This window comes from Zalophus californianus, chromosome 4 (assembly GCF_009762305.2).
Source record: "Zalophus californianus isolate mZalCal1 chromosome 4, mZalCal1.pri.v2, whole genome shotgun sequence".
Taxonomy (NCBI): domain Eukaryota; kingdom Metazoa; phylum Chordata; class Mammalia; order Carnivora; family Otariidae; genus Zalophus; species Zalophus californianus.
In genome coordinates, this window is record NC_045598.1 from 122,031,595 (window position 1) to 122,056,323 (window position 24,729).

Sequence of the window (24,729 nt, forward strand, 5' to 3'; positions counted from 1 at the left end):
CTATCTGCTCAGCCCAATTCGGAAAATTACCCACATCCAAGTTCACTTGTAACTCATAGTTAGGGTTTAAGCACTCGTATTCAAGAAGAAAAGTGTGATGCAATCCCTAACTGTACTTACTTTTTCCCCCCCTCTCAGGATAAGGAAAACCTTACTAAAAAGAACGGACTCTTAATCATACACCAAAAATGATCATACACCATTAAAGAAAATCACTTCTGTGAATTCAAATATCCTGAACTCTATGCTGTTCCAGCAACTGTGCTTCCCTGCTTACTGACCGGTTCTTCTTGGACCTCACACACGTCCAAAGCTGATTTCCATCCGGGCCCAGCTGCCCTCACCAGTTCCTCATCTCCCTGGCACCTGTGACTCTCCAGGGCTCTGTCTCCCCGGCGCTGGCCCACTCAGCCAGCCACAACTTTCCTGTCCCCCTTCTCTGTCTCTCTGCCAGTACTTCCCGAGGTTGGCCCATCCACCGTCACCTGGAGTATTACTTGTTAGTCTCCGACCTGCTCTCCTGCCTGCATCTGGCCTCCCTCCAACTGTTTCCACCTGCCTTCTGTTGCCCACATGCTCACCATGAAGGACCATGGCTGGCAGGTGTCTCCGCCTCTCTGCTCCTCAGTTTCCTTATCTGCAAGCAGGGATAAGCCCCACCTGCTGGGAAAATGCAAGTGCCCCACATACGCAAAGCGCTCAGCAGAGGCAATGCAGTCAATAAAAGTGGGTCTGTTTATGGTTCGTCTCCCCCTCCGATTTCGCTCAGCATAATACCCTCCAGTTCCATCCACGTCGTTGCAAATGGCAAGATTTCAACTAATGATGTAATGTATGGTGATTAACATAACAAAAAAAGGTGGGTCTGTTTATCCTGAGTGAATGAGTCTGAAGTCTTCTGGCATGCCAGAGGAGAAAACAACACTTTCTAGAACCCGGAGGCTTCTTCCCTACTTGTCTAGTTCTCCTTTTCTGCCCCAAGAATGAAGATGGAAAGAGAACCTGCTGTACCCTCGCCTGCCCTTCCACCTGCTCAGACTCTTTTCGTCTTCTCAACTACGATGAAGTTCATGTCCTCATGGTACAATGGTCATGGGGGAGGAGGAGGCTATAGGGGAGTGGGGCTTGCCTCACTAGGGAATTACCAAAACTGCTAGGTGCTAAACAAAAACCTACAAAGGATGGATGCAGGGGCTATCTCATTTTAATCTGGCTCCCGGCAATGTAAGCATCAGAGTAAATGTTAAAATAAACATCACCTATTAGAAATAGGTTAAGAAAGGGTCGAAGGTACACCTTCGTGATTTCAGTCATCAAGGATACTGTAATATTCTAATATACAAGTATAAAATGAACTGATTTTGTTATATAACAAAATAATAATTCAAAATAAGGACAATATAGAGAAGAATTCTGCATTTTATTGCACTCAAATAACATTAAACAGAAGACATTTACATCATTTTTAGAAAATCCATTGATACTGCCCAGTGTGGCTCGTTAATTCAGATATTTGGAATCAGAAAGTATTTGAAGTTGACCACAGCATAATGAATCCTCAGCTTCCAGAGCTCTAGAGATTATATACAAAAATCCAGCAAAATTCTACTCATTTATCCGTTCTATGTCACTCCTAAGTTTCCCTAAAAAAATAAGGCTTTATAAAAAGTAGTGTTCTATAATTCACAATACGAATTAAGAGCTTTATTAGAATTTGAGTAGCAACTCCATATTACCCATATCACAGCTTTAGAAAATTATTGCTTTTCTTAGTAACTCAATCTTCTGGATTTCATTACACACTGGGTCAGCATGCATCATTCACTACGTTGTAACTATGATCTATAATGATAAAAATATAAAATCTCTCTGATTGTAACCCTAAAAGCAAGGGAGGAAAAAGTCATCTTATCTTAAAACAATGTTAACATAATCAAGAGCTAACCCTGACATGGAAATGAAATTACTTCTTATGGCTTTTCCTTTGATTTTAATAGCTCATGGTCCTTTCAAAATGATGTCACTACGTTCTTTTCCTAACAAATGAGTATTTTCATAACAGCAACTATTGCCAAGCCCAAATAAACCACATTAAAAGTAGAAGAAACTCTTCAGGGTGGAAAAGAAAAGGCGTTGCAAACAGCAGCACGAAAAGTGGCTTGTGTGCACCTTCCGCACGCCCTGTATCAGCCCAGCTAGAGGCATCATTCTCTAGTAAGATCACGGGGCCATCTTCAGTGTTGTGAGGGCATAACTCAATTAGCTAATGGCAGAGCAACCTTTAAGATGTGCACCAGCAATTTATACAGGTTTTCTAAAATTTCAACAAATACCGAAGGGACAAAGCTATTCTATGATTGATCCGAGGTGCCCGACAGCATTTTTGCATGACAGAGCAGGCCATTCCTTTTGCCTATATCCTAGCAAGGAATTTTAACTGTTTGAAAAATAAATTAACCATGATAACTTAAGACTTTCACCGAAATATTCAACTTTTCTCATCAATGAGCTACCAGCTCCAGGAACCTCAAAATTCTGAGTTTTACCCTGAACGCTCGAAGCTAAGGTAGAAATGTCCTCTAAGGATATCAGTGCGGGTATATACAACTCAGTCTTCACAGCTAACCGTGACCATCAGTAGTGGGCCTCAGAGTGCAAGCGCAGGGCACTCTTCATGGCTTTGAGGTCATGCTTATGCTGTTTACACAGGTCAGTCCAAAAGATATAGGGGTAATTACTAGTCATATACACAGTGAAACCCTGCCAAGACAAATGCTGCTACATCGTCAATATGATCAACTGTTATCTGAACAACACACATAAATGTAGGTAAGATCGGAAGCTGTGTCACAGTAAGAAACAGATGATATGGAAAACGGACATGCAGGAATGTAACATTACATGTAATTTGTTTCTAAAAAAAAAAAATACACTAAGATGCCAGTGGACTATGACTGATTGAAAACATCTTTAGTGTTCATTCCCAAAGATCTTGGTCTGCTCAGTAATTGCGTCACAAGACCTATCACAGCCATCTTTTGGAGCGTATGGTTAGGCTGGTCCTCCTGCGGTAGTGGGGGCAGTCTTTCTGAAGCTTTAAGTATCTGCAAAAATAAGGGGAAATCTAAATTAAAGGACCAACCAGACACAGACTGTGAAACTGCTTCATTTTCATTCTACTTAAAAAAAAAAAAAACAAAAACCCACCGACAGAAGTAAATGCTTTTTATGTGCTATTGTTGTTTTTAAGGGCAACTCGTTAAACAGTGATTAACTACCCAGAGAAGTCCCTGGGAATTACTTGCAAAGCTGCTGATGAAAATTTAAGCTTCTTAGAGCATCTGAGAATTACAACTAAATTTAAGAATTTCAGTCTTTTGAGAGATGCAAGCATTAACTCTCTTTCTCCCGTCAGTGTTTTCACTGTTATTAATAAGAAATGTAATAGAGGAAAAAAAAAATCTAGCATGGTATTTGAAAAACAAATAGAGGAAGGATTTTCAAGGAGCAACCAGATACTGTAAGTTGCAGTTAAAATACATTAATATAATCGTATGTCAGTTTTTAATGTTACTGACAATATAAATGGGTAAAAAAAGTATACAGTAAAAGTCATTCTTGTCCAATTTTTTGCAAATACTTTCTCATTCCAAACTTTAGTATCTGGTTGATTTTACCATCACAGCATTAGATCTGTTATAATTCGAGCAGAAAAGATGGTGCACTTAAAGGCCCAGCCAAATTTTGATATCATTTCTAAATCTGGATTATGATCCTGCCTTCCTATCTACCTACCTACCTACCTACCTACCTACCTACCTACCTATATATGGGTATGTGTGCATGTGTATCCAGACATTTTTATATAGGTAGATTTGGTGCTAATGTGAGGTAACTAGAAATCATCTGTATACTTTTATATATCCAACAGAAATGAGTATTTATATACAACAGACATGTACAAGATTATTCATAGAAGCTTTCTTCATAACAGTCAGAAACTGGAAACATTCATAACAGCTATCAATGTAGAATGGATTTTTTTAATGTAGTGTATTTATAGTAAAGGGCAATGAATAGAAACCAATACTCTGCATGCCAAAGTAGATGAAACTGAGACACGATGTTGAACAACAAAAAAGAGTCACCAAAAAAGTGTATCTGTTTTTGTGTGTGTTTGCTTCTGGTTTTGTTTTATTAAATTCAAGAGCAAGCAAACCAATCAGTGGTGATAGAGATTGGCACAGCTGCTGTTGGAGGGGATGGGACTGAGCGGGAGGAAGGAGAAATTTCTGGACCGCCAGAAGCATTCTGACAGGTGGGTGCAGGAATGGACCGCAGGCACAAGTTCCTTAAGCTGTATGTTCAACGAGTGAGCACATCTCTGTGTGTCAATAATACCTCAACAGAAAATGTTTTTATAAATGCGTTTGGCTTCACGTTCTCTTTAGAATTTATCAGTGAGCTAGCCTGTGAGAGGAATGAGCATTTCTGTAACCTGTGCCATCAAACATACCTGAGGTTGTGGGAAGCTGTTCAAAGCATAATGATGAGTACCAATGAAAGGGCAAATAAACTAAAAGCCCATTTACAATTCTGAAGGACCCAAATGTGTGCTCCTGAACATTTAAAGACGACTCCACTCAGAAGTGGTTCACGGAATTGCAAACCCAGTATGTCCAAAATCAGGCCCGTCACTTCCTCTGCTACTCTCCATTTCCTCCTCCCTCCAATAGGTCCATGAAGGGCTGATCATTCATGCATTCAGATCAGGAAAACGGGAATCGTCCCGGACTCTTCCCCTCAATCAGCCCTCTCTCCCTGCAAATTGCTTCCAATTCCAATCCCCATGAGTCAATCCTGCTCCTCAAAACTCAGCTCCAGCACAACGACACATGGGGAGGCCTACGTGACTTTCCACACCCTTGCTCCCAAAGGGGTTAATTATCCCTTCTTCTCTGTGCTGCCCTGTCTACCCCTCTGGGGACTTAATGACATCACAGTGGTTGTTTCACTCGGCTCTAAGCCCATGGGACTGCGACCCGCTATGGGGCAGGCACTATATTGTTGCTCGAGTATCTTCTTTGCCCAGGGCAAACCTTTGTACCTTTGTACATCGTTTGTAAACGATGAAATCTATAACAGTAACCTTCATATTAGGTGCTTATTCACATAAGCAAAGACCTCTAGTGCTGCCGGACTAAGGCTGGCTAATGCCCTAGTGATCACATTAGGAAATGCTGGGTGACAAGGGGAGGTATGAGTGAAAGTTTGCGCAGATGAAGCAGAGCAAAGCCATCCCCACTGCTAGACCACGGTGGGCTGAGTTACAAATGTTATCTCCATTTTCAGAGAGACTGGAGCAGCAGAAACACTGGTGCTCATATATCTCCATTTTGAATAATGATTATCACCATAAAACATAACATTAACTTCTTTTTTCTCTGGCATGGTATGACAGAAAAAAATTGTTACTGGAACCAGTTAGTGAAAGGGCCTTAACATACTGTTTGGCAGGAAATTTTCCTCAGATGAATTTCATAAGTGATTCCTTCATAAATGAATCAATTTGTGCTATTCATATTTATTCTGTCATATTGCCAGAATCACACGCTATATGATTTCAAGTAAAAATCTGGGTTTGGGGGCGCCTGGCTGGCTCAGTCATTAAGCGTCTGCCTTCGGCTCAGGTCATGGTCCCAGGGTCCTGGGATCGAGCCCGGCATCGGGCTCCCTGCTCAGCGGGGAGCCTGCTTCTCCCTCTCCCTCTCTGCCTACTGCTCTGCCTACTTGTGCTGTCTCTCTCTCTGTCAAATAAATAAATAAAATCTTTAAAAAAAAATCTGGGTTTGAGGAGAAAGGTAAAAACCCACTAAAGGAGCATGGATTGCAAAAACAATTTAAAAAAAAATCTGGTATTCAAAATGCTCGATTTCTAATGTCAGAATGATCAATTCTTAGGACTGATTTTTTATATCCTTGTCAAGAGCAAAGCATTTATAAATTTACAAATATAAACAAAAGATGACAAAACTCAAGCTACTGGACAACTTACTTTTCTACCACTTCCAGGTCCTAGCTGAAGTACTAATGTACATGAAGAGAAAGATGCTGAGTAAGATGACAGCTCTAGTTTTACCACATCAAAACAGTTCTCAGAACACATCAGCCCTCAGGCCTTCCCTTATGAAAAACCCTCTAGAGCACAGAGGCCAAGAGTGTGAACTCTGGAGCCAGCATGCAAGGGGCAGCCTCCATTCTGCCACCTGTCGGCTCTCAGACCCGCTTTGTTATGTCTCAGTTTTCTCATCTGTAAAATGGAGATAACAGCATGCCTACCTCTTAGGCAACTGGAAACATTAAATGAGTTATTTCATGGAATGTGCTTAGAAGAGCTCCTACATAATGTTTAATGCTTACTAAAGTTTCGCATTCGCTGGGCCCTAGTGTATGGCTCAATATACCGGTAAATTAAGACAGTTCCCGCCCTGTGGGGTTATAGCATGCCAATAAATACATTATTGTGAACTTAATCAAGCAATATTAAGACAGTATAACCTAGTCTTGGAATGATCAGGGAGGGCAAAGTAATCATCAGTTAAGATTCCAAGGGCCAGGAAAAAGTGAACTAACAGCTAGCATGTTGCAGAGGTCCTCCATTAAAGTTTCCCCTGAATAATGGATTTTAAAGACTGAAAGGTAAGGAGCATTGCAAAGGAGGGAGACAGGCCCTATCATCAGTGTTCCTGCAGTTTTTGTAATCACACAGATAATTAAACACTTACAAGAGCAGTCAGCTTATTGTGCAAGAAGATCACGAATATAGAGTTTCAACTATTCTTTTTTTTTTTTTTAAGATGTTATTTATTTATTTGACAGAGAGAGAGTGAGACCACAAGCTGGGAGACAAAGGGAGAGGGAGAAGCAGGCTTCCCGCGGAGCAGGGAGCCTGATGCGGGGCTCAATCCCAGGACCCTGGGATCATGACCTGAGCCAGAGGCAGACGCTTAACGACTGAGCCACCCAGGCGCCCCTCAACTATTATTCTTTTGTAAGACTGAATAAAAGAGGTTGTAATATACACTAAGACTATGAAAATAATGGGAAATAAGCAAAGCAAGCGCAATCATTAAAAATAACTATTGCTAACTCTTGGCCTTATAGTCTCTTCTAGCAAGGTCACAATGTAACTGGGCAGCCAGTCAATCACATTTTTATGACACCAAATTACAAGTTACAACTTCCTGAGCAGGTCTTTCAGGGTTTAACTTCTCTTGATCCACCTTGAAGATCAGGCTAATTAATTACTAAACAAAAATAGCCACGGTCATGGTTTATGGGGAACTTATTGTATGTCAGTGAGTACAGATATTAATCAAATCTTCATTTTTCTGTGCTTCAGTTGTTAAATACCCCCTCTAAAAAAGCACCTTCTTCCAGCACCCCAAACACGGGGTATTTTATATTTATGTTGTGAGGAAATTCTTGGGCTCAGCTTATAAAACATGGAAATAAAAACACAGAAATTTCTGGCCAGAAAACAGTATTACTTTTTATGCCTTTGCTAAAGTCAGGTCAGTATTAAAAAATCTGCACTGTAACTAGAAAAGAGTCAATGTTGTAAAAACTCATTATTTTAAAAAATACTTCTAAGACAATTTCTTTAAAGTACTGGGAGGTAATCAAAATGCTAACTCAGTAATGTGCTCTGCCTCCTCAAGGCAGAAACAAGGCCCTCCGTGAAGCACCCTCAACAATAAAGAAGAAATTACAAAGGCAGGATAGAAACATCAACTCTCCCTGCTCTGTGCACCTTTTCTAAACACAAAATACACGTACCTGCGCAGTACCCATCATGTAAAAGCCCAAATTCTCCATGGATTTCTATTCTCATTCACATTATAATACCAACAACCCAGTTCTCTTAAGCATTTGTACAGATGACTATAAATGTACACGGTATGACAACCGCCAAAACCTGTAACATCCCAACGTGAAATAAGCAAAGATGAGCTGGGGTATATAACTAAAAATATTCTTTGATTATAAAAGTTATTTTTTTTCCTTGAAATTTATTAGTCAGGAGATTTTGACAGTTATAATTATTTCTACCAAAATCAACAAGAGTAATGTATATCATTGCCACAAAATTCACATTAAGCATAATGTAAGAAATAGGAGCAAAAATTCAACCAAAAAGAAAGAAAATGGAAATAAAAAACAGAAGCAAGAGGAAATACCCTTGGGATAGAGGTCCTAGAAACTCCCCTCTTCACAAAACATGTCTTTCCCACTATGAGAACAGGAGGCTTGTATGTTAATTTCTGATTGCAGGTAGAATTAATGTCATCTCTCAAATGCCATTTGAAAGCACAGGCCCTGGTCGAAATGATGTTCCCACTGTCTAAATTCACTGCTGTGAGAGGGGCATGTGGCAGAGGGGAGGGAAAAGTACAGAAATGGATGAACCCAGGGGGCTGGAAAGAAAGACTTCGGGTACTAACGAGACCTAGGCAGCCAGCCAGGATTGCCCAGGGCACTAAGATGCCCTCACGGAAATGGGGAATGGGGAAGAAGCATAAAGTCACAAAAGTATGCACTACTAGAACTTTCATCTTAAGGCAATTCTGATCCATCATCAAGTAGCCTATCAATTTAAAAAAAAAAAACACCTAACTACTACTACTACCATCTATAATGGCAAAAATCATACGGTACTTTGACCATTAACACTCCTCACATTCCAGCTCAAGAAACATGTACGAGACTGATTCTGACATGTATTTTCCTTTACTTTGGCTCAACTGATCAAAATGCAGACAATCTTCTCTTTAAATTTAGGTATAATTAATCCTTCTCTCAGGAGTTTTACTCTTCATTGACTGATTTCATACAGCTACTGTGCTGTACGCAACAGTACATTTTAAATTAAACAGAAAAGGAAAGAGCAATGCGTCCAACAAAATGTCATACCTGGTGGTACTTCCTGTTGTTCTTCAGCAGGGGGCATGTGCTCTTCTAAAATAAGTAAGAAAATTACAATCCATTATATATCGCCGACCAGTGTTTAAGATACAGGCTGTATTTAAGTTACAGTGATTATTTTTACAGACATTTTTGGGATTCGTGTGCAATGATAACAAAAACATTAAGTTTTCACACTATTACAACAAAGAAGAATTAGCTAGAACTTCGCAAAATGTTGTATACTTCTCAAGCGTTCATGAAATAGGCTTTACATTATCTGCCTAACTGACTAACTGCAAAACTCGCTGCCTGGGCAAAGGAGATATGAATTAAAACCCAGGTCTTCGTGACAGTTTTGCATCAGACTTGATGAGAAAGCTGAAGAAAGATGTTTAAAATATGTTGTTAAAAAGTTTTTAAGACATAACCCTAATTGTAACATGAACGAAACAACACAAAGAAATTGAAAGATCAGAGTCCTAAAAGTAAATTACTATCCTTAATAAAGTTTCTGAAAAATAATATTCAAGATAATATATTCTAAGACTGGCCAAAAATATGGAGATGACTTTTTTAACATCTTGCTTTTTTCCCTGGCCACTTCATCCCATTTGCAAACTAAAGAGACTGCAGACTTTATCACATAATGGTATAATAATATATTGAATCTAATTCACTCTATCAAATTACATCACATTTTAAGATCTTCATAGCTAACAACCCACTGAACATTACCTTAATCTAGAGATAAGATTATATCAGCTTTCCTTTTGCTCCTAAAGACTTGGAACAGACTTTGGTCAAAAGGAAGAATTTTTATAGCATTTTCTAAAACTCATACATTAATGCAGCTAATCATTTTTCTTCTTATATTAAATTGCTTCTAATTTTAAGAATAATACATACCCACATGGAAGATTTGGAAATATTTTTTACATAAAAGGAAAAAGGGAAAAAAAAATCTCACCTCTTCCCACTGATCACAGTTAATATTCTGGCATATTTCGTTGTTTTAGTGGCAGTACCGTGAGCGTTTGCTAGCTTTCTCTGTTGTGACTGGCTCGTTAAGGTTTGCCTACTGATTTCGTTCTTAGTAAGTCAGAGATCTACTAGCACTGTATCACCTTTACCAGTATTTTTTTCTCAGGATTTTCTTTTACTTGTCATTTTAGGTTTGAAAAACTTGTATGCATCATAAAGTGTTAAGTCACTTTATTATTTCCATCACTGATATTATACTCAGAAAGCCTTCTCATTATTGCAAGATAAATTTTCAACCAATTTTATTCTGAAAAAGTGTTCATTTAACAGACTTAACCTGAAATGTATTTTGGCAATGATGTAACAAGAGGATTTTTTAAAAGGAAACAGCAAACTAATTATATCAGCACAGCCTGATTTTCTTTACTCCGGGACTTTTTAAACCCACTTCAGTATGGATTTCGACGCCCACCCTCATGATGATGGCTCCCAAACACATCAATTTCAGGTCTCACCCGTGTAGCTCCTCTCACTGGCACTTCCAACCCCCCACTTGATACCTCCGCCTGGGAATCTCACATTCCCAAACTTAAAATATCTACTATGGAGCCTTGGTTTTCTCCCCTAAACCAGTTTCCTCTAGGTCCTAGTTTACCCACCATCCGACAGTTACTCAAACCAAACCGAAGTCTCCCTTGATTTCTCTTTCCTTCACAATCATCAGAAAGTTCCATCAGTTGTAATTCAAAAATCTCTCTCAAATTCAAAACTTTCCCCTCCATTTCCACTGCCATGATATTACTCCAGGCCACCATGATCACTTCCTGGATTGGTACCCAATCATTTCCTAACGGTGGCCCCTGCCTCCATTCTTGCTCCATCCAATCCGTTTTCTAACTAGGAGTGAAAGTAATTCTTTAAAATAAGTCAGATTATGCCATACCTCACTTAAGTATTTTTCCCAGATTCCCAATGCACCTGGAATATAGTCCAAATTCCTCACCAAGTTCACAACTGATCTGTCACCTGAATCTTCAATGCTTAAGCCAGTTCAAGTTTAGTTTTCTGTTGCCTGTAACAGAAAGTAACCTTACTGACACAGATGGGGAAGAAAAAGAGGGTTTAGGCACCGTGTTGATACAGCCTAACCTGTACTTTTGAATAGAACACCCTAATGGCATCATGACAGATGGATCTGAAGGGGACAAGTATCAAGTTGAGATGATGGGCTAGAAGGTGACCATTGCTGTCCAGGAAGGTGATGAGGGCTGAACTAGATCACTAGAGCCACAGAGAAAAGAATGCATTTGAGAAATGTTTCCGAAGCCCATTCACCAGGACTTGGGATTAGCTGCAAAGATGGAGGGAGTGTCAATGATGACACTCGCATTTCTGGTGTGGGAATCCAATTATATATTGATGCATCGAGCCAAATCAAGGAAGAGGGGGGCAACAGAGGTTAGAGGGCATGCGAATTATGCTGAGTTCCTCCTCACTGACCATTCAGGTTCCAAACACAGGAGCACAGAAACTACAGGTGGGGCTAGCGGTGCACAGTCCAGAGCCCCACTAACCCCCAAAAGGAATTCCCTTAGCAGTCGCCACTATGTCCTCTACTGGCTTATCAAAATGCCTGAGAAGTCTTCGGAAAAACTACTTCAAACACAGGAAAGGCAGAGCCAAGATGCATATTGTGATGTGTTGTCTCTTAATATAAAACGATATAGGTGGGATGGGTTGGATAAAGTTCTTCCAAGGGATGTGGGGTTTCCATTTTCTGATTCTGACTGAATAAAAACACAGACTCGGCTATATTCTTCAAAAAGAACTGAGTAATAGGAGGTAGGAGAAATTCTGGAACACTATCCAGCCTGCTACGTGGAGATGAATTTGCATGTACGCAGCGGTCCCACAGCAGCCATGGAGGGGTCCTGCCGGCAGCTAGGTGGACAATGAGGGCGATTCTGGTACCCCCACATTCCCTCCACTCTTCCCTATCTTCTCCCATTTTAGTCAACTGTACTACTATATATTCTGCCAAACCAAGCTCAAAAGCAGTAACATTTAACCTGAAAACTGACAATGAGGGGCTCATAAATGAATTCTAAGAGTAATTTTAAGAGCAAATGCCCTATTACATGTTTCCTGTGGCAACTTCCGACTGTTAAAGCCCATGGACCCCAGAGTCCACTGCGGGCCCCAAGTCTGGGATGAATACCAGCTTTGCCACACACACACACGAAAAGCACAATGATATTGTCCTATCTCCTCTTCAGTATCCACTGTGAGGATCAACTGAAATAACGTATATGAAAGAACTTTGCAGACTGTTAGGATCTCTGTTAACTCTACATGCTGTCAAAGCACCACCATGTAATATATGCAACAATTTTTTAGGAATAATCCCTTCACTTTCAAAAATAGCCCGTGCAGCTGAACAACAACATAAAGAACCCAATTTCAACCCATCCCTGTCCAAGGCTAACCCCATCTGACAAAATCACCCCCTAGTTAGAAGAGCCTCGCTGTAACCAGTTATTTGCTATTGGACTACCCTGGTTTTATCTCTGTTATTGCACTTTTCATAATCTGTAGTTACTTTATCATGTTTGACCACGAGAATGCCAACCCCAAGGAAACCAGAAATCCTATCCGTTGTCTTCACTCTCCTTCCTAGCCCTGGGCACTCTACGGACAGCAAAGTGTCCAATACATATCTGTTGAATACAGGAACATAATTTCAATACAAAAAGTAAAACTATCTCTATAAAATTAACTTACCTTCTAAAATTATGTTTGAATCTTCTGCAACATTATCTAAAAAAAAAAACAAACAACCAAACACATTTTACATTAACTCACACTAGATTTCTAAATTAACTCATCTCTACTAAGGTAACTAAATTTGGCTCTTTTTAGACTGGGGGCTTCTTATGAAGACTCACAAGTATTTATATTAGCATATCAACTTTAATTCCTAGATTATATTCAAAGAATACATCAAATAGGCTGACATCAACCCTGATGACATAAAACTTGCATCACAAGTAGGGAATAAGCATATTGACAATATGCAATTACTTCCTTGGAGACTTGAAAATGTCTTGTATTGCTTACTACATCTATCTTTGTCCCACAAGTTATGTGAGTTTTAATAAATACAAGGGGGGTGGGGCTGATTGCAGGAAACACCTGTTTAGAGAAAAAGCTTACCTGAACTTTCTAGCCCTTCATTTTCCAACGGTTCATATACTAGAAAATACACAGAAGAAATAATCCTTTAGGACTAGATTAAGTCTCACTGTGACACAACACTCGCTGTACGGTTTCATGAGCAGAGACAATGTTTAATTCATCCTTAAACACCTGGGGCTTAGTCGCTGGGAAGTAGCAGTCTACAGAGCAGGGTGGGGAAGAGTGTGGCGTGGAATCAAACACACGCAGATTCAAAGTCCAAGTCGGCCACCTTTTGGTCACAGGAGATGGGTAATTACAAACACTTTCTTCATGTAAAATGGGGGAAATTAAGGTTCTTCCCCAATCACTTGTTACCAGGATCCAAAGCCTGTTTACTTCCTGGTGGCACTGAATTTCCCTTTTCTATTTTTTCATGTCTGCAGGGGAGAATTCTGAGCTTTACCGGGCAGATTCTCTATTTGTTTAGGGAACAACTCTCAGATCTTCCACCTGGGGGCCAACACTGCCGGTACCAGCCCCTCAGAGCGAGGGTTCAGCTGGCAGACTGTGAGCTCATTGCCCTACCCGCGGCCCAGCACCCATCATTTCTCCTCGTTTATTTGCATGGGGCTCAGTGGCTCTGTGGTCTGCTACACAGGAGGCTCTGGTCTCTCCTCTCGGGTGCGGCTGGGTCACAGCTTTCTTGGGTCAACCCAATCCCAGCTTTACCCATTCTCCAAAATGCCTCAAATTTTCTGGTTCACTTAGAGTGAGCTTTCTTATTTTCCTAGCACAGTTATCAATGTATTCTTTACGATCATTTACTAAAGAAAATTTTTTGAGCACCTACTATATTCTCAGCGCTGGGTAGAGTAAGGGACCATTTTTAACCCATCATCTCCTGTCCTTCTGGTGGTACTGGTAAGACAGAGGAGCAGCGCTTGGTTGCTCACTCTGTCACTTTGAACTGTGTTGTATTTAAACACACTCACGTCTCTAGCAACTTAAAGAAAAAAAAAAAGCCCTTTCTTGAGCCTGCTTCCCCTTGCCCCACATCTCCCCTCCATTTCACAATCTCATTTCTTCAAAGAGTCGTTCACATTTGCTGTCTCACCCCTCACTTCCTTCCCCAACTACTGCCACCTCTCTTGTGGCCCTGACTCATCCCTGCCGAGGCTCCTCCGAGACCACCTCGTTCCATCTAGGGAATGAGTTCCACCTCACTGAGTTAGATCTCTCAGCAGCTCCTTCCTTCTCAAACACTTCGGTGTGACCGTGCTCTCCTTCAATTCCTTCCTTTCTCCTTCTCAGTCTTCATCACTTGTCCCAGTCCTACCAGGCATGAAATGTTGGCTTTCATCAAAGGCCAGCCAGAGACTCCCATGCCCCTACACTGTCCTCCCTCCATAAGTGATCTCAGCCTCTGGCTTCAATTATGTTGTACAGACTCATGACTCCCAAACTCACAGCCACGAATGAGAGGTCTCTGCTGAGATCCAAGCACTACCAATTGGCTTATTACATATCCCCCTGGATGTCTCGACATACACTGTCAACATATACTCATGGCCTCTTGGCCCGTTCCTGTTTTCCAGTCCTGCCTGTCTTAGGGAAAAAGCACCGCCATCCATCATCCATCAAGGGCATGAGCCGGAACGGTGGACGGGGTTCCTGACACCTTGCTCTCTCCCCCAGCTACACCCACACATCAAGCGCCCTGTCAACTTTATCTCCTTACATTTCTCAGCTTGTCTGCTACCCGTCACTGCCACCACCCTGGCTGAAACTACTTTATCTCTGTCCACCTTCATCTGTGTCCACTGAAAATGGCTCCTGCCAAGGTCACCAGGAGGCCGCTGTCACATTAGATCCAAGGCATGTGCTCAGTGCTCACCTCGTGTGGGTCCTCAGCAGCATGGGACACTGCTGAACATCCCTTTCCTGAAACTCATCTCCTCTGACTCCTCTTTTGGCAGAGATGGGACTCAGGCAAGATCAGATTGGGATAATGACACTAAACTAACTGGTCTCCCCATGTCCACTCTGTGTCTCTCCAGTCTATTTGCTACATATCAGACTGATCAATCTTGACAAAATGCATATCTGATTTTCGTCGTGCCTTGAACAATGCCCTGAGGGTAGGTGAACATCCCTGACTAGCTCTAGGCATCCTCTGGAGCCCAGACATATTGCAATCTCAGGCCAGATTAGACTGCCAGCACTCCAGACACATCTTCCCACCTCAGAGGCTTCTTACAACATTCCGGCCACCTTTTCTCCTTGCCTTGGCATTTCCAACTTCAGGGAAGCCTTCCCTGGTCCACAAACTAGGTAGGTCTCTTCACTATATGCTCTTGTTACACACCGTCCCTGTTCTCACCAGCACTTAACACAATTGTAAGGAAAAACACTAAATTGAAGCTATTTGTGTAATTTCTCCCCCCCTCCCCGACCCGCCGCTAAAATATAAGGCCCATAGGAATATGGACTATGTGCGTGTTCCTCACTGGAACTGCCCCAGTGCTGTTTTAGACATAAAATAGTTAATACATATGCAGTATATGAATAAATCAATCAGAAGGTGAGACGGTACTGTCATTTCCTAGGTATATCCAATGTAGGCTTGATGCTTTCTAGATTTTTAATATGAAAGCTGGTTACCTCCATAGCTTTAATAAGCCACATGTTTTCCAGGTTCCAGATGTACGGAGTTTAATACAGAATATATTCTGTTCTCCTACTGAAAAACGATTTTTTTTTAGAGATTTTATTTATTTATTTGACACACAGAGAGAGAGACCGCAAGAGAGGGAACATAAGCAGGGGGAGTGGGAGCGGGAGAAGCAGGCTTCCCGCTGAGCAGGGAGCCCGAAGTGGGGCTCGATCCCAGGACCCTGGGATCATGACCTGAGATGAAGGCAGATGCTTAACGGCTGAGCCACTCAGGCATCCCTGAAAAATAGTTTTGTTTTCACCCTACTTACAGCTTCACTTACATATGTTCACTTGTTTTCCCTAGCCTGGTTCCTGAATGTCACAAAGGTATCTTTTTAGAACATAGTGAATAATCCTATTAATAATTCTATTAAATCCCTTTTGTTTAAAAAAGTTTAGGTTCTCTGACCAGGTAATCTAAAGTATCTCAAAATCTTGTGATCCAAAGTGTCTCAAATCTTGATGACCCCTTAGGTGCTATTTATTACTCTTTTAACATGTTAAATTATATTTATTCTGATATTCTGCCTATGAAAACACATTTATTTTACAATATCTTTTTTTAACACAGTATCTAATTTTACACTTCTTTCAAGTTTGATTTTAAAGTTCTCTGGATCTAGTCTGCAAACTGCCTTCCAAACATGTTCTTCCTAGCATATTTAGACAAACACTGTAATCAGGGGCAGAAATTAGAAAAGTATCTCAAGTCTCATCTCTACATATAACTTTTAATTTCCAAATTCCTATTTTCTCCTTTAAATTTGAAACTGAAAAGAAAATCTAGATGCAATCATAGTGGCCAAGTTATTTCTTATAAAAATACCAGTTCTGAAAGACAGAATCCAGGATGCTTCCAATGGCATCATTCATATCCCATTAGAAATAGCCACTGTGACTGGTCATCTTAGTAGGACCTTAAATCTTAAATACATATGCTTAATAAATTAGCATATCAGGTTTATACACAGCCACTCCTGATTTTCTTCAACTGAGAACCACCGTCATGAAACCATACGTTTCTTTTTTTTTTTTTAAAGATTTTATTTATTTATTTGAGAGAGAATGAGAGATAGAGAGCATGAGAGGGAAGAGGTTCAGAGGGAGAAGCAGACTCCCTGCTGAGCAGGGAGCCCGATGTGGGACTCGATCCTGGGACTCCAGGATCATGACCTGAGCCGAAGGCAGTCGCTTAACCAACTGAGCCACCCAGGCGCCCGAAACCATACGTTTCTTGACAGTAGGATTCCATATTGCTCCTATTTGAATGTCAAGCCCCCAAACCATCCGGCACATAGAAAGTGCTCCATATTTGACTCAAGCACTATACACTTCTTCGTCCTTCTTGCTTCACACATGAAGTTATGCTCAACTGACTTCTCTCCTTTTACAGTCATCCATGAATGTGGCGGAATAAAAATGACACCACTGGCTTTATCATTTCTTAGTCATATCAACTTATACAAATCACTTACATTCTCTGAACCTTATTTCCTTCATCCCTGCAGTCGCAAAAATAGAATCTACTTTGTGGAGTTTAATAAAACAGCCTGGGGAGTGCTTGGGCAACAAACAAAGCTATAATTGCCCAAATCTGAATCTAGTGCCACTTATGCCAAAAACATGCCCGAACTCTTCTTTATGCCCCTTTTAAGCCTGCGGTGAAATTCTTTTGTACCTTTCTCCATACTAGTAGATCCATCACCTTTAAGAGTGGGATTACTTTGTAGGGAGGAAACTAGAGTAGTTCAACTCTGACTAGTTTTCTATGGACCAGACATATGCTAGTCAAGAGAGCTAAGACTATAAGCTAAGAATATAAAGTAATGAGATAAGTTCTTGTGAAAAATTTTTAACGGCTTCCGAAGGCAACTTGCGAAGAATTTAAGAAAAATTATTTAGTCAATGGCAGCGCCACTGGAGGAGGTAAACACCTTCCCAAGTAAATTCTTTGAAAAGACCCATTCATTTGGAGCTTTTAAGTTATGGTATTTGAAGCTTAAAACACTATCCTCCATACTCTATAAACTATGAGTAGATTTTAAAACAAGTAGATGGCTTAAGGTTAAGAAGCATTTTCAAACCTGGTTCATCATCGTCTTGGTATGTAAGGTCTTCTGCAAGAAAGAGAATAAAACTCAGTATTAAACTCAGTATTCTATGTAACTGCTTAGCTAAAAACCACAACTTAATCTCAAATACAGCATTCTACTCCTTTAAATATCAATGTCTGCAGTCAGTGGTAAGTGCCTCTGCCCAAAAACAACTAGACAAAAGGACGAGTAAATTATTTTCATAAAAATTCCTCAAACTGGCATAAAGATATGCAAAAGTAGTATTAAGGATTAATATCCTGTTTTGTCATGGTGCGAGTGTAGATGAGCTAAAGTATGAAAGCCTGATATTCCTTTCATAATCTAATCTTGTTACAAGGCAAAAAGACTTGTATTAGGTGTTAAGATCACTTCTTTGACTCCTTTGAAAGAAAAATCATGTTAACATAGCATACAACTGTAAAGCCTTGAGTAATGTTTACAATCTAATGAAAACATTCACCCAGTACCTGCTTCGTGGTACCTTCTTTCATCATCACCTACTACAGGTTCCGTGGAATCTATAGAGAAAAAATATACACCTCTGTCAAACATGAAAAAAACAAACACATTACTAGATGCCATTCTAAAGTATTTACAAATTAATTCCAATCTTCACAATTGTGTAAGAGAGATATTATCATTATCATTCAATAAAATTTAAGCTGAATATAGTTCCATAATTTGCTCTCTAAATCACAAGGACAGGAAGGAGCAGAACCAGTAAGACTCCACTACACCATACTGCCTCGTCAATTTCCGAATCGCCTTCCCAGCGTCCTATCTACAAAGAGCAAAGTCCCAATTGTGGTTTGAAAAATACATCTCCTTCTTCCCTCATTCCTCCATGTAATATTAAACTATATTCAGGAATTTCTATAAATGTCTGGGCAACCAAAAATGGTTGCGAGTATTATAAAGAGGACTCTGTGTTGAATCAGAGTGAATCATTTACCACAGGATAGATTGGCTTTGGCCAGTGCCTTAAACAGAAACACATTATCACAAACCTGGACTGTCCTGCTCATACATCATTTCTTCCATATCCTGATTATAAGCCTGTGAAGCTGTAAGTTAAGAAATGATTAGGAAATTAGAAATATATCTCAAGAAGGATTACACTTGATATTCAAAATAGGAAAAGCACAATATCCAGTAACGCCAGAAATGTAAAATCAAATCATGATGCTCACATTTATATTCACTCATGGAACACCCAGGTACTACCTTTGTGAAATGCCAGATACAAAGATGAATGAGATAGTCCCCATCATCAATGGGTTTATAATCGAACCACAAACTTTAGATTATGCAAATTCAACTATATTCAGCAAAAGACTAATGAGACAGAGAGAGACAGAGACCACAGATATGGCGGTGCAGGTGAGCCCTCCTCCCATCCACTCAGCAAGCACCGGCCGCCAAGAGTGTGCCTGAGGAAGGGCACACACACTTCCCAGCCCCTCACACTTGGACTCAGTACCTGAGTACTCCCAGACCGCAATACAGTTCTAGTATTTACAAATACCTATTGTTGAAGTGATATAGGTCCTAAATGCTAGCCAAGAGTACCATGTGGTCCTCAAGCACAGAGAGAGGGATCTATTCCAGCACCAGAGGAAAAACTGGCCAACACAGGCTTACTGAAAGACGACATGTCCACCTCCAGTGTGGCCATATCTTCTGGGGATGCATGACCAGTGACAGTACACAATCCTGATCTTTCATCGACTTTGTAATTTAAGGCTACAAAACATGCACTTCTACTGTATCTGTTGGCCTAGCAATCCCACTACTGGGTGTTTATCTTCAGGAAGCAGACTTCAAAAGCACAAAAACTATATTCACAAAGAAACACACACATGAAATTATGACACCATATATGTTATATATAACAATTAACTACATATTAAGTATTTTATGACATATTATAAAATATATTAATAGATAATCATAGATAATGTTTTCTCTTTCTCATGATGTTCTTTTTATAGGAAAAGACTCGTTCTAATTAAAAAAGAAGAGTATTAAGTTTAAATCTCACCTGTCTCTTCTACATGGTAACTATCTTCAGTTTCTGAAAAGAGTAACATCAAATCAATAGCAGTACTTTCATAAAATTGTATGTATATTTACCATAGATGCGTATCCTGAATCTATGCTTGCCACTGATTTTATTTTGAAAGCAAAAAATTATTAAAATCAAACATGAAAATATCCATTAACTGTTTGCTGAGCACTTTATCTTTTACTAGAACTACACTTAGAAATGCCTTACACATCCTCTTCGACCCACTCAATGCCACCACAGCCTGGACTAATGAGAGGATGATTTGAACAGTGGAACACAGTGACAAAGCTGGACCCAGGAAAGGGGCTATCTTAGCCTACTTCACATTCCACTGTGGTGTCTTGTTTTCTAGAGCAAAAGCACAGTGTCTACAGATGGGAACACAAGGAAAGACAGAGGAGACTTTCTAAGATGGGCAGCTGAAAGGTAAATGAGTTCCTAATTGAACCCGCAGACCCCCAATAGCAAAATGCTGCCACCACAGGATTCTCACTACTCCACTGACCCTTGTTAATGTAACAACTATATGAAGTGTAAATATTTTTAATTTCTGAAGACTTTCAATAAACAACTTTTAGGTTCACACTGAATCTATGTCCCAATTAAAGATGAGGTCAGAAAGTAAGGTTTTCTCGATTTATAAACTTTTTAGAAGTACTTCTTCCTACCCCCAATCTGAACTAACCTCAAAAATATCAAATTCCTTACGTTTCAGATAATTTGAGTGTCTTAACTGTCTTAACTGAAATGTGTCATTTAAGCAGCATCTAAGACACCAAAATTCTGAGTAGCTGTCAATCTTCCTGAGCCATCTTGGCTGAAGACAGGAGGGAGCAAGAGATACCACAGAAGTGTGGAAATCATTTTATCAGCATCCCTTACTTAGAAATTACAAGCATTTTTTTCCCCAGAGAAATTGTAACATACATGATAATTAAAGGCCTGGGCACCTGGGTGACTCAGTTGTTAAACGTCTGCCTTCGGCTCAGGTCATGATCCCAGGGTCTGAGGATCGAGCCCCGCATCAGGCTCCCTGCTCCACAGGAAGCCTGCTTCTCCCTCTCACACTCCCCCTGCTTGTGTTCCCTCTCTCGCTGTGTCTCTCCCTGTCAAATAAATAAATAAACTCTTCTAAAAAACTGATAACTAAAGGTCTAAAGTTTTTTTAAAAAAATTTATTTATTTGAGAGAGAGAGGGAGGGAGAGAGAGAGTGGGGAGGGGCAGAGGGGGAGGGAGAGACAGCCTCAAGCAGACTCCATGTTGAGCATGGAGCTGACATGGGGCTCAATCTCACAATCCTGAGATCACAACCTGAGCCAAATCCACAAGTCAGATGCTTAACCAACTGCACCACCCAGGCGCCCCAAAGGTCTGAAGTTTTAAAGCTGGTCTATAAATGCCTACTTTTAATGCACAATGCAGCTAAACTCATATACAAGCTCAAAATCATTTTGAGTGTACATTTTTCATAGAAAAGTATGCATTATATACAATTTTGTAGGTTGGTATGGGAATCGAACTATCACTTATAACATTATAACCATCACTTATAACACAACATAACATCACTTATAACACTATGGAAAAGCGTACTTCCTGCTCTCAACGATAAGCATGCATGTTAAGTTTTTGGAAATATATTCATTCATAAATCAAGAGCTTCTTGCTTCTAGCTTCCCAATACATTAAATATTGTGAAAAGGAGATATACTTTACTTTTTCATTACTTTTGTATGCTTAAAAAAAAGTCTTAGCAACCATTTACCAACTGTATTGTGACCAGGCTACCTCGCCACTCAATTTTTAGCCTGTACAAGTGCTACGTCTCCACCTGATTCCCCCTGGCTATGAGCATGGAGGCACACGCCTTAGCCTGTTCACACCCAGCAGCCTGGGACATGAGGGGAAACATGTGAAAAAATCACCAGCCTGGCCAGAGTGCTGCTCAACCTCGGCTGCACTTGGGATATGACCTGGGGAGCTTTGACAATGATCCGGTTTTAGAGGCTCCACACCCCAGACATTCTGATTCACTTTGTCTAGGGTGGGTCAAAGCATTCTTTTAAAAGCTCTCCAGGTGATCTTGATTGCGTCCAAGACTGAAAACTACTTGTAGGGGTATCAAGTACATCTTTTATGGACCATATTCACAAGAAATTCCCTCTTTGAATCCAAGACCTTATGGCTCTGGACCTTCCTACCTTCATTAGTGCTGTGGATTTCACTTATTACTTGTTTCTCACAGTCTTTCTAACTTGCCTGAACTTGACTGAGGCTTAGCTAATCCTTAAACACTGCCAGATACCTCTTATCCAGATCCTTTGTGGCTTCTGGGGCTACGCTTTTGCATGGGTCCTGAAGCAGCTCAACCACAGACTCTGATGATTATTATATGGTGGAACATAATGGGCTATATGGTTGATTTTCTGTGGGTGCTGTCAACCTTTTACTTTAGTTTTACTCTTTAGAAATGAAACATTGATCTCAAACAATGTTTCAGTAGTATTCATTTTATGTATACAATTATACACATACAATTATATCATTTATATACTTCTATACTCTAAATAAAATATCATCAATCAATCAGAATACAATCTGTGGATTAAAATCTTTCAGGGTGCCTGGCTGGCTCAGTGGGTAAAGCATGTGACTCTTGATCTCAGGGTCATGTGTTAAAGCCCCACATTGGGCAGAGAGCTTACTTTAAAAATAAATTAATTAAAAAGTTAAAAAAAAATCTCTCAAGAACTCATTAAAGTCTTAAAGGGCCACCTTAAAAAAGAACGGAGAATAGATACCATAAGAACAAAGCATGTGTGCTCATTTAACAAGGCTTCAAATAAATAACCGCGGTAGTATCACATTAAAACATAGCAGAACACAAAATACATGAGAAAAAGTTCAGCATTACAGAAATCACTTCCCTCTATGTGTCAACAATGAATAACTGTAGCTCTAACTTGCCTTCTGCAAATGATCCCAGGTAAGCTACTCAGTGGATATTTAAATAACCAGCATTTAATGGAAGATACTGACACAGAACAGATGTCAGCAAACTATGGTCTGTAGCCCAGAGCAAGCCCGCCTCCTGATTTTGTACATAAAGTTTCCCTGGAACATGGCCATACGTACCCATTTAGGTATTATTTAAGGCTCCTTCTGCACTATGACAGCAGAGCTGAGTGGTTTCAATAAAGGCCATATGGTCTGCAAAGCCTAAAATATTGATCCTCTAGCTGTTTACAGAAAAAGGTTGTCAATGCCTGGTACAGAAGCTAAGAATTGTGTTCTATAAGCTGTACCTATGGAGTTCATGTTAGAGCAAGAGACTGTGATAGATTGCCAAGTAAAATATTTCATCCATTTTCTGAATTTCTTCTAATACATGGCACTCTAGGAAGCAGTGTACAGTAAACGTCAGGTGCTAAAGCATTTCACTTACTTCCTATAAGGAATTTATATATTCTGACAGTTTCCTTAAGAAAGTGCTTTGAATCAAAATCAAGATATCTACTTATTTTAGGGGAAAAGTTAGTTTCACCAGCTTCCACTTAAAAATAAACTTCAGATAAAAATTAAATATTGGTTTTAAAGGTGTTTAAGAAAGACTTCAATAATCGTAATTACAAATTGTCTATTGGGTTTTATTCTGAAACCAAAAAAACGTGTCCTACCTTCACGAAACGTTCTAGTCTCCAGGGACTCAAATCTATCATCTGCATCACGTCCTACGAGGAAATCATCATCTTCCAGTTGTGGTTCTCTCGCTTGTCCACCCTCTTCTTGTTGTACATCGTCTCCTTGAACGATCACAATGAACAGAGTCACACGAGTCCACAACAAGGGCCCACAGGCAACAGCCAACACGGACGCATGAGCCACTTCCGAAAGGCTGCCACATACCCGCTCCTGCTGCTGGGCACTCGCTGCCCCTCATCTGGGCCATGGCACAGGCTGTTGCCCGCTCTGAAGCTCTGTCCTCACTCTGGTCAAGTGCTAGTCCACCTGGGTGGCGGGGGGAGGCCTTCTCTCACTAGAACATGAACTCACCAAGCACAGGGGCCTCATATATTTTATTTACTATGTATGCCAAGCAGTCAGGGCCATGCTTAACCATAGGAAATGCTCAATAAGTATTTAAGGAATGAAGAAATGAATTCATAACTGTTAACGTATTTGCCTCTTCTATTATCACCAGGTTAGAGAGAAGATCACCTTGTGACCTCTCATTGAGAATTGTCCTAAAACTCCATGTAACAATCTTAAATAACTCCATAAAATGTTCTATTGCAAAGAACAGCCAGATACCTCTCTCAGCTGTATGCTAGGTCATCTGCATAAGGTCACCTGTACTATACTTTGCATCCAAAGGTTGCTATGTGGAGCCTGTGAGTTATACAGAAATGCACATTTTTCTCTTCTGAGACTAATTTTTATGATATACTAAGCTATTCTGCTTCTTTTGTGTAGGTGTTGGATAGGCTACTTATCCCGCTGCAATACGGTTTAGCTTGTCATCTTGGCGTAAAAAGTTCTCCCAATAGTAACCTGACATGGCTGCAAGCACAGTATGTCCTATACATAATACTCTAACCAAGCAACACAAGAGACTCAGCTGTGCTCACAGGGCAGTAAAGTGGTTAGGAGTGTGGGGTCTCAAGTGTATGGCTCCAAATTTAGTCTTTCCACACCAGCTGTGTGGCCCCAGAGACGTTATGTAA

General features: G+C 40.3%; 1 protein-coding gene across 5 annotated transcripts in view; it reads right to left on the bottom strand.

The window, feature by feature from the left end:
* ASPH (aspartate beta-hydroxylase) overlaps window positions 1-24,729 on the bottom strand; it is a 210,560-nt gene that overhangs the window by 114,029 nt on the left and 71,802 nt on the right. For 3 of the 5 annotated variants that reach the window (XM_027567486.2, XM_027567471.2, XM_027626603.2), the window contains 8 exons: window positions 23,683-23,808; window positions 19,978-20,010; window positions 18,944-19,000; window positions 18,404-18,454; window positions 17,925-17,957; window positions 13,162-13,200; window positions 12,730-12,765; window positions 8,974-9,018 (listed from right to left, as the gene is read on the bottom strand). In XM_027567486.2, the coding sequence (XP_027423287.1) occupies window positions 8,974-9,018; window positions 12,730-12,765; window positions 13,162-13,200; window positions 17,925-17,957; window positions 18,404-18,454; window positions 18,944-19,000; window positions 19,978-20,010; window positions 23,683-23,808 (420 nt within the window). The remainder of the gene's footprint in view (window positions 1-8,973; window positions 9,019-12,729; window positions 12,766-13,161; window positions 13,201-17,924; window positions 17,958-18,403; window positions 18,455-18,943; window positions 19,001-19,977; window positions 20,011-23,682; window positions 23,809-24,729) is intronic. The other 2 variants (XM_035727293.1, XM_035727294.1) reach the window with 2 other exon arrangements.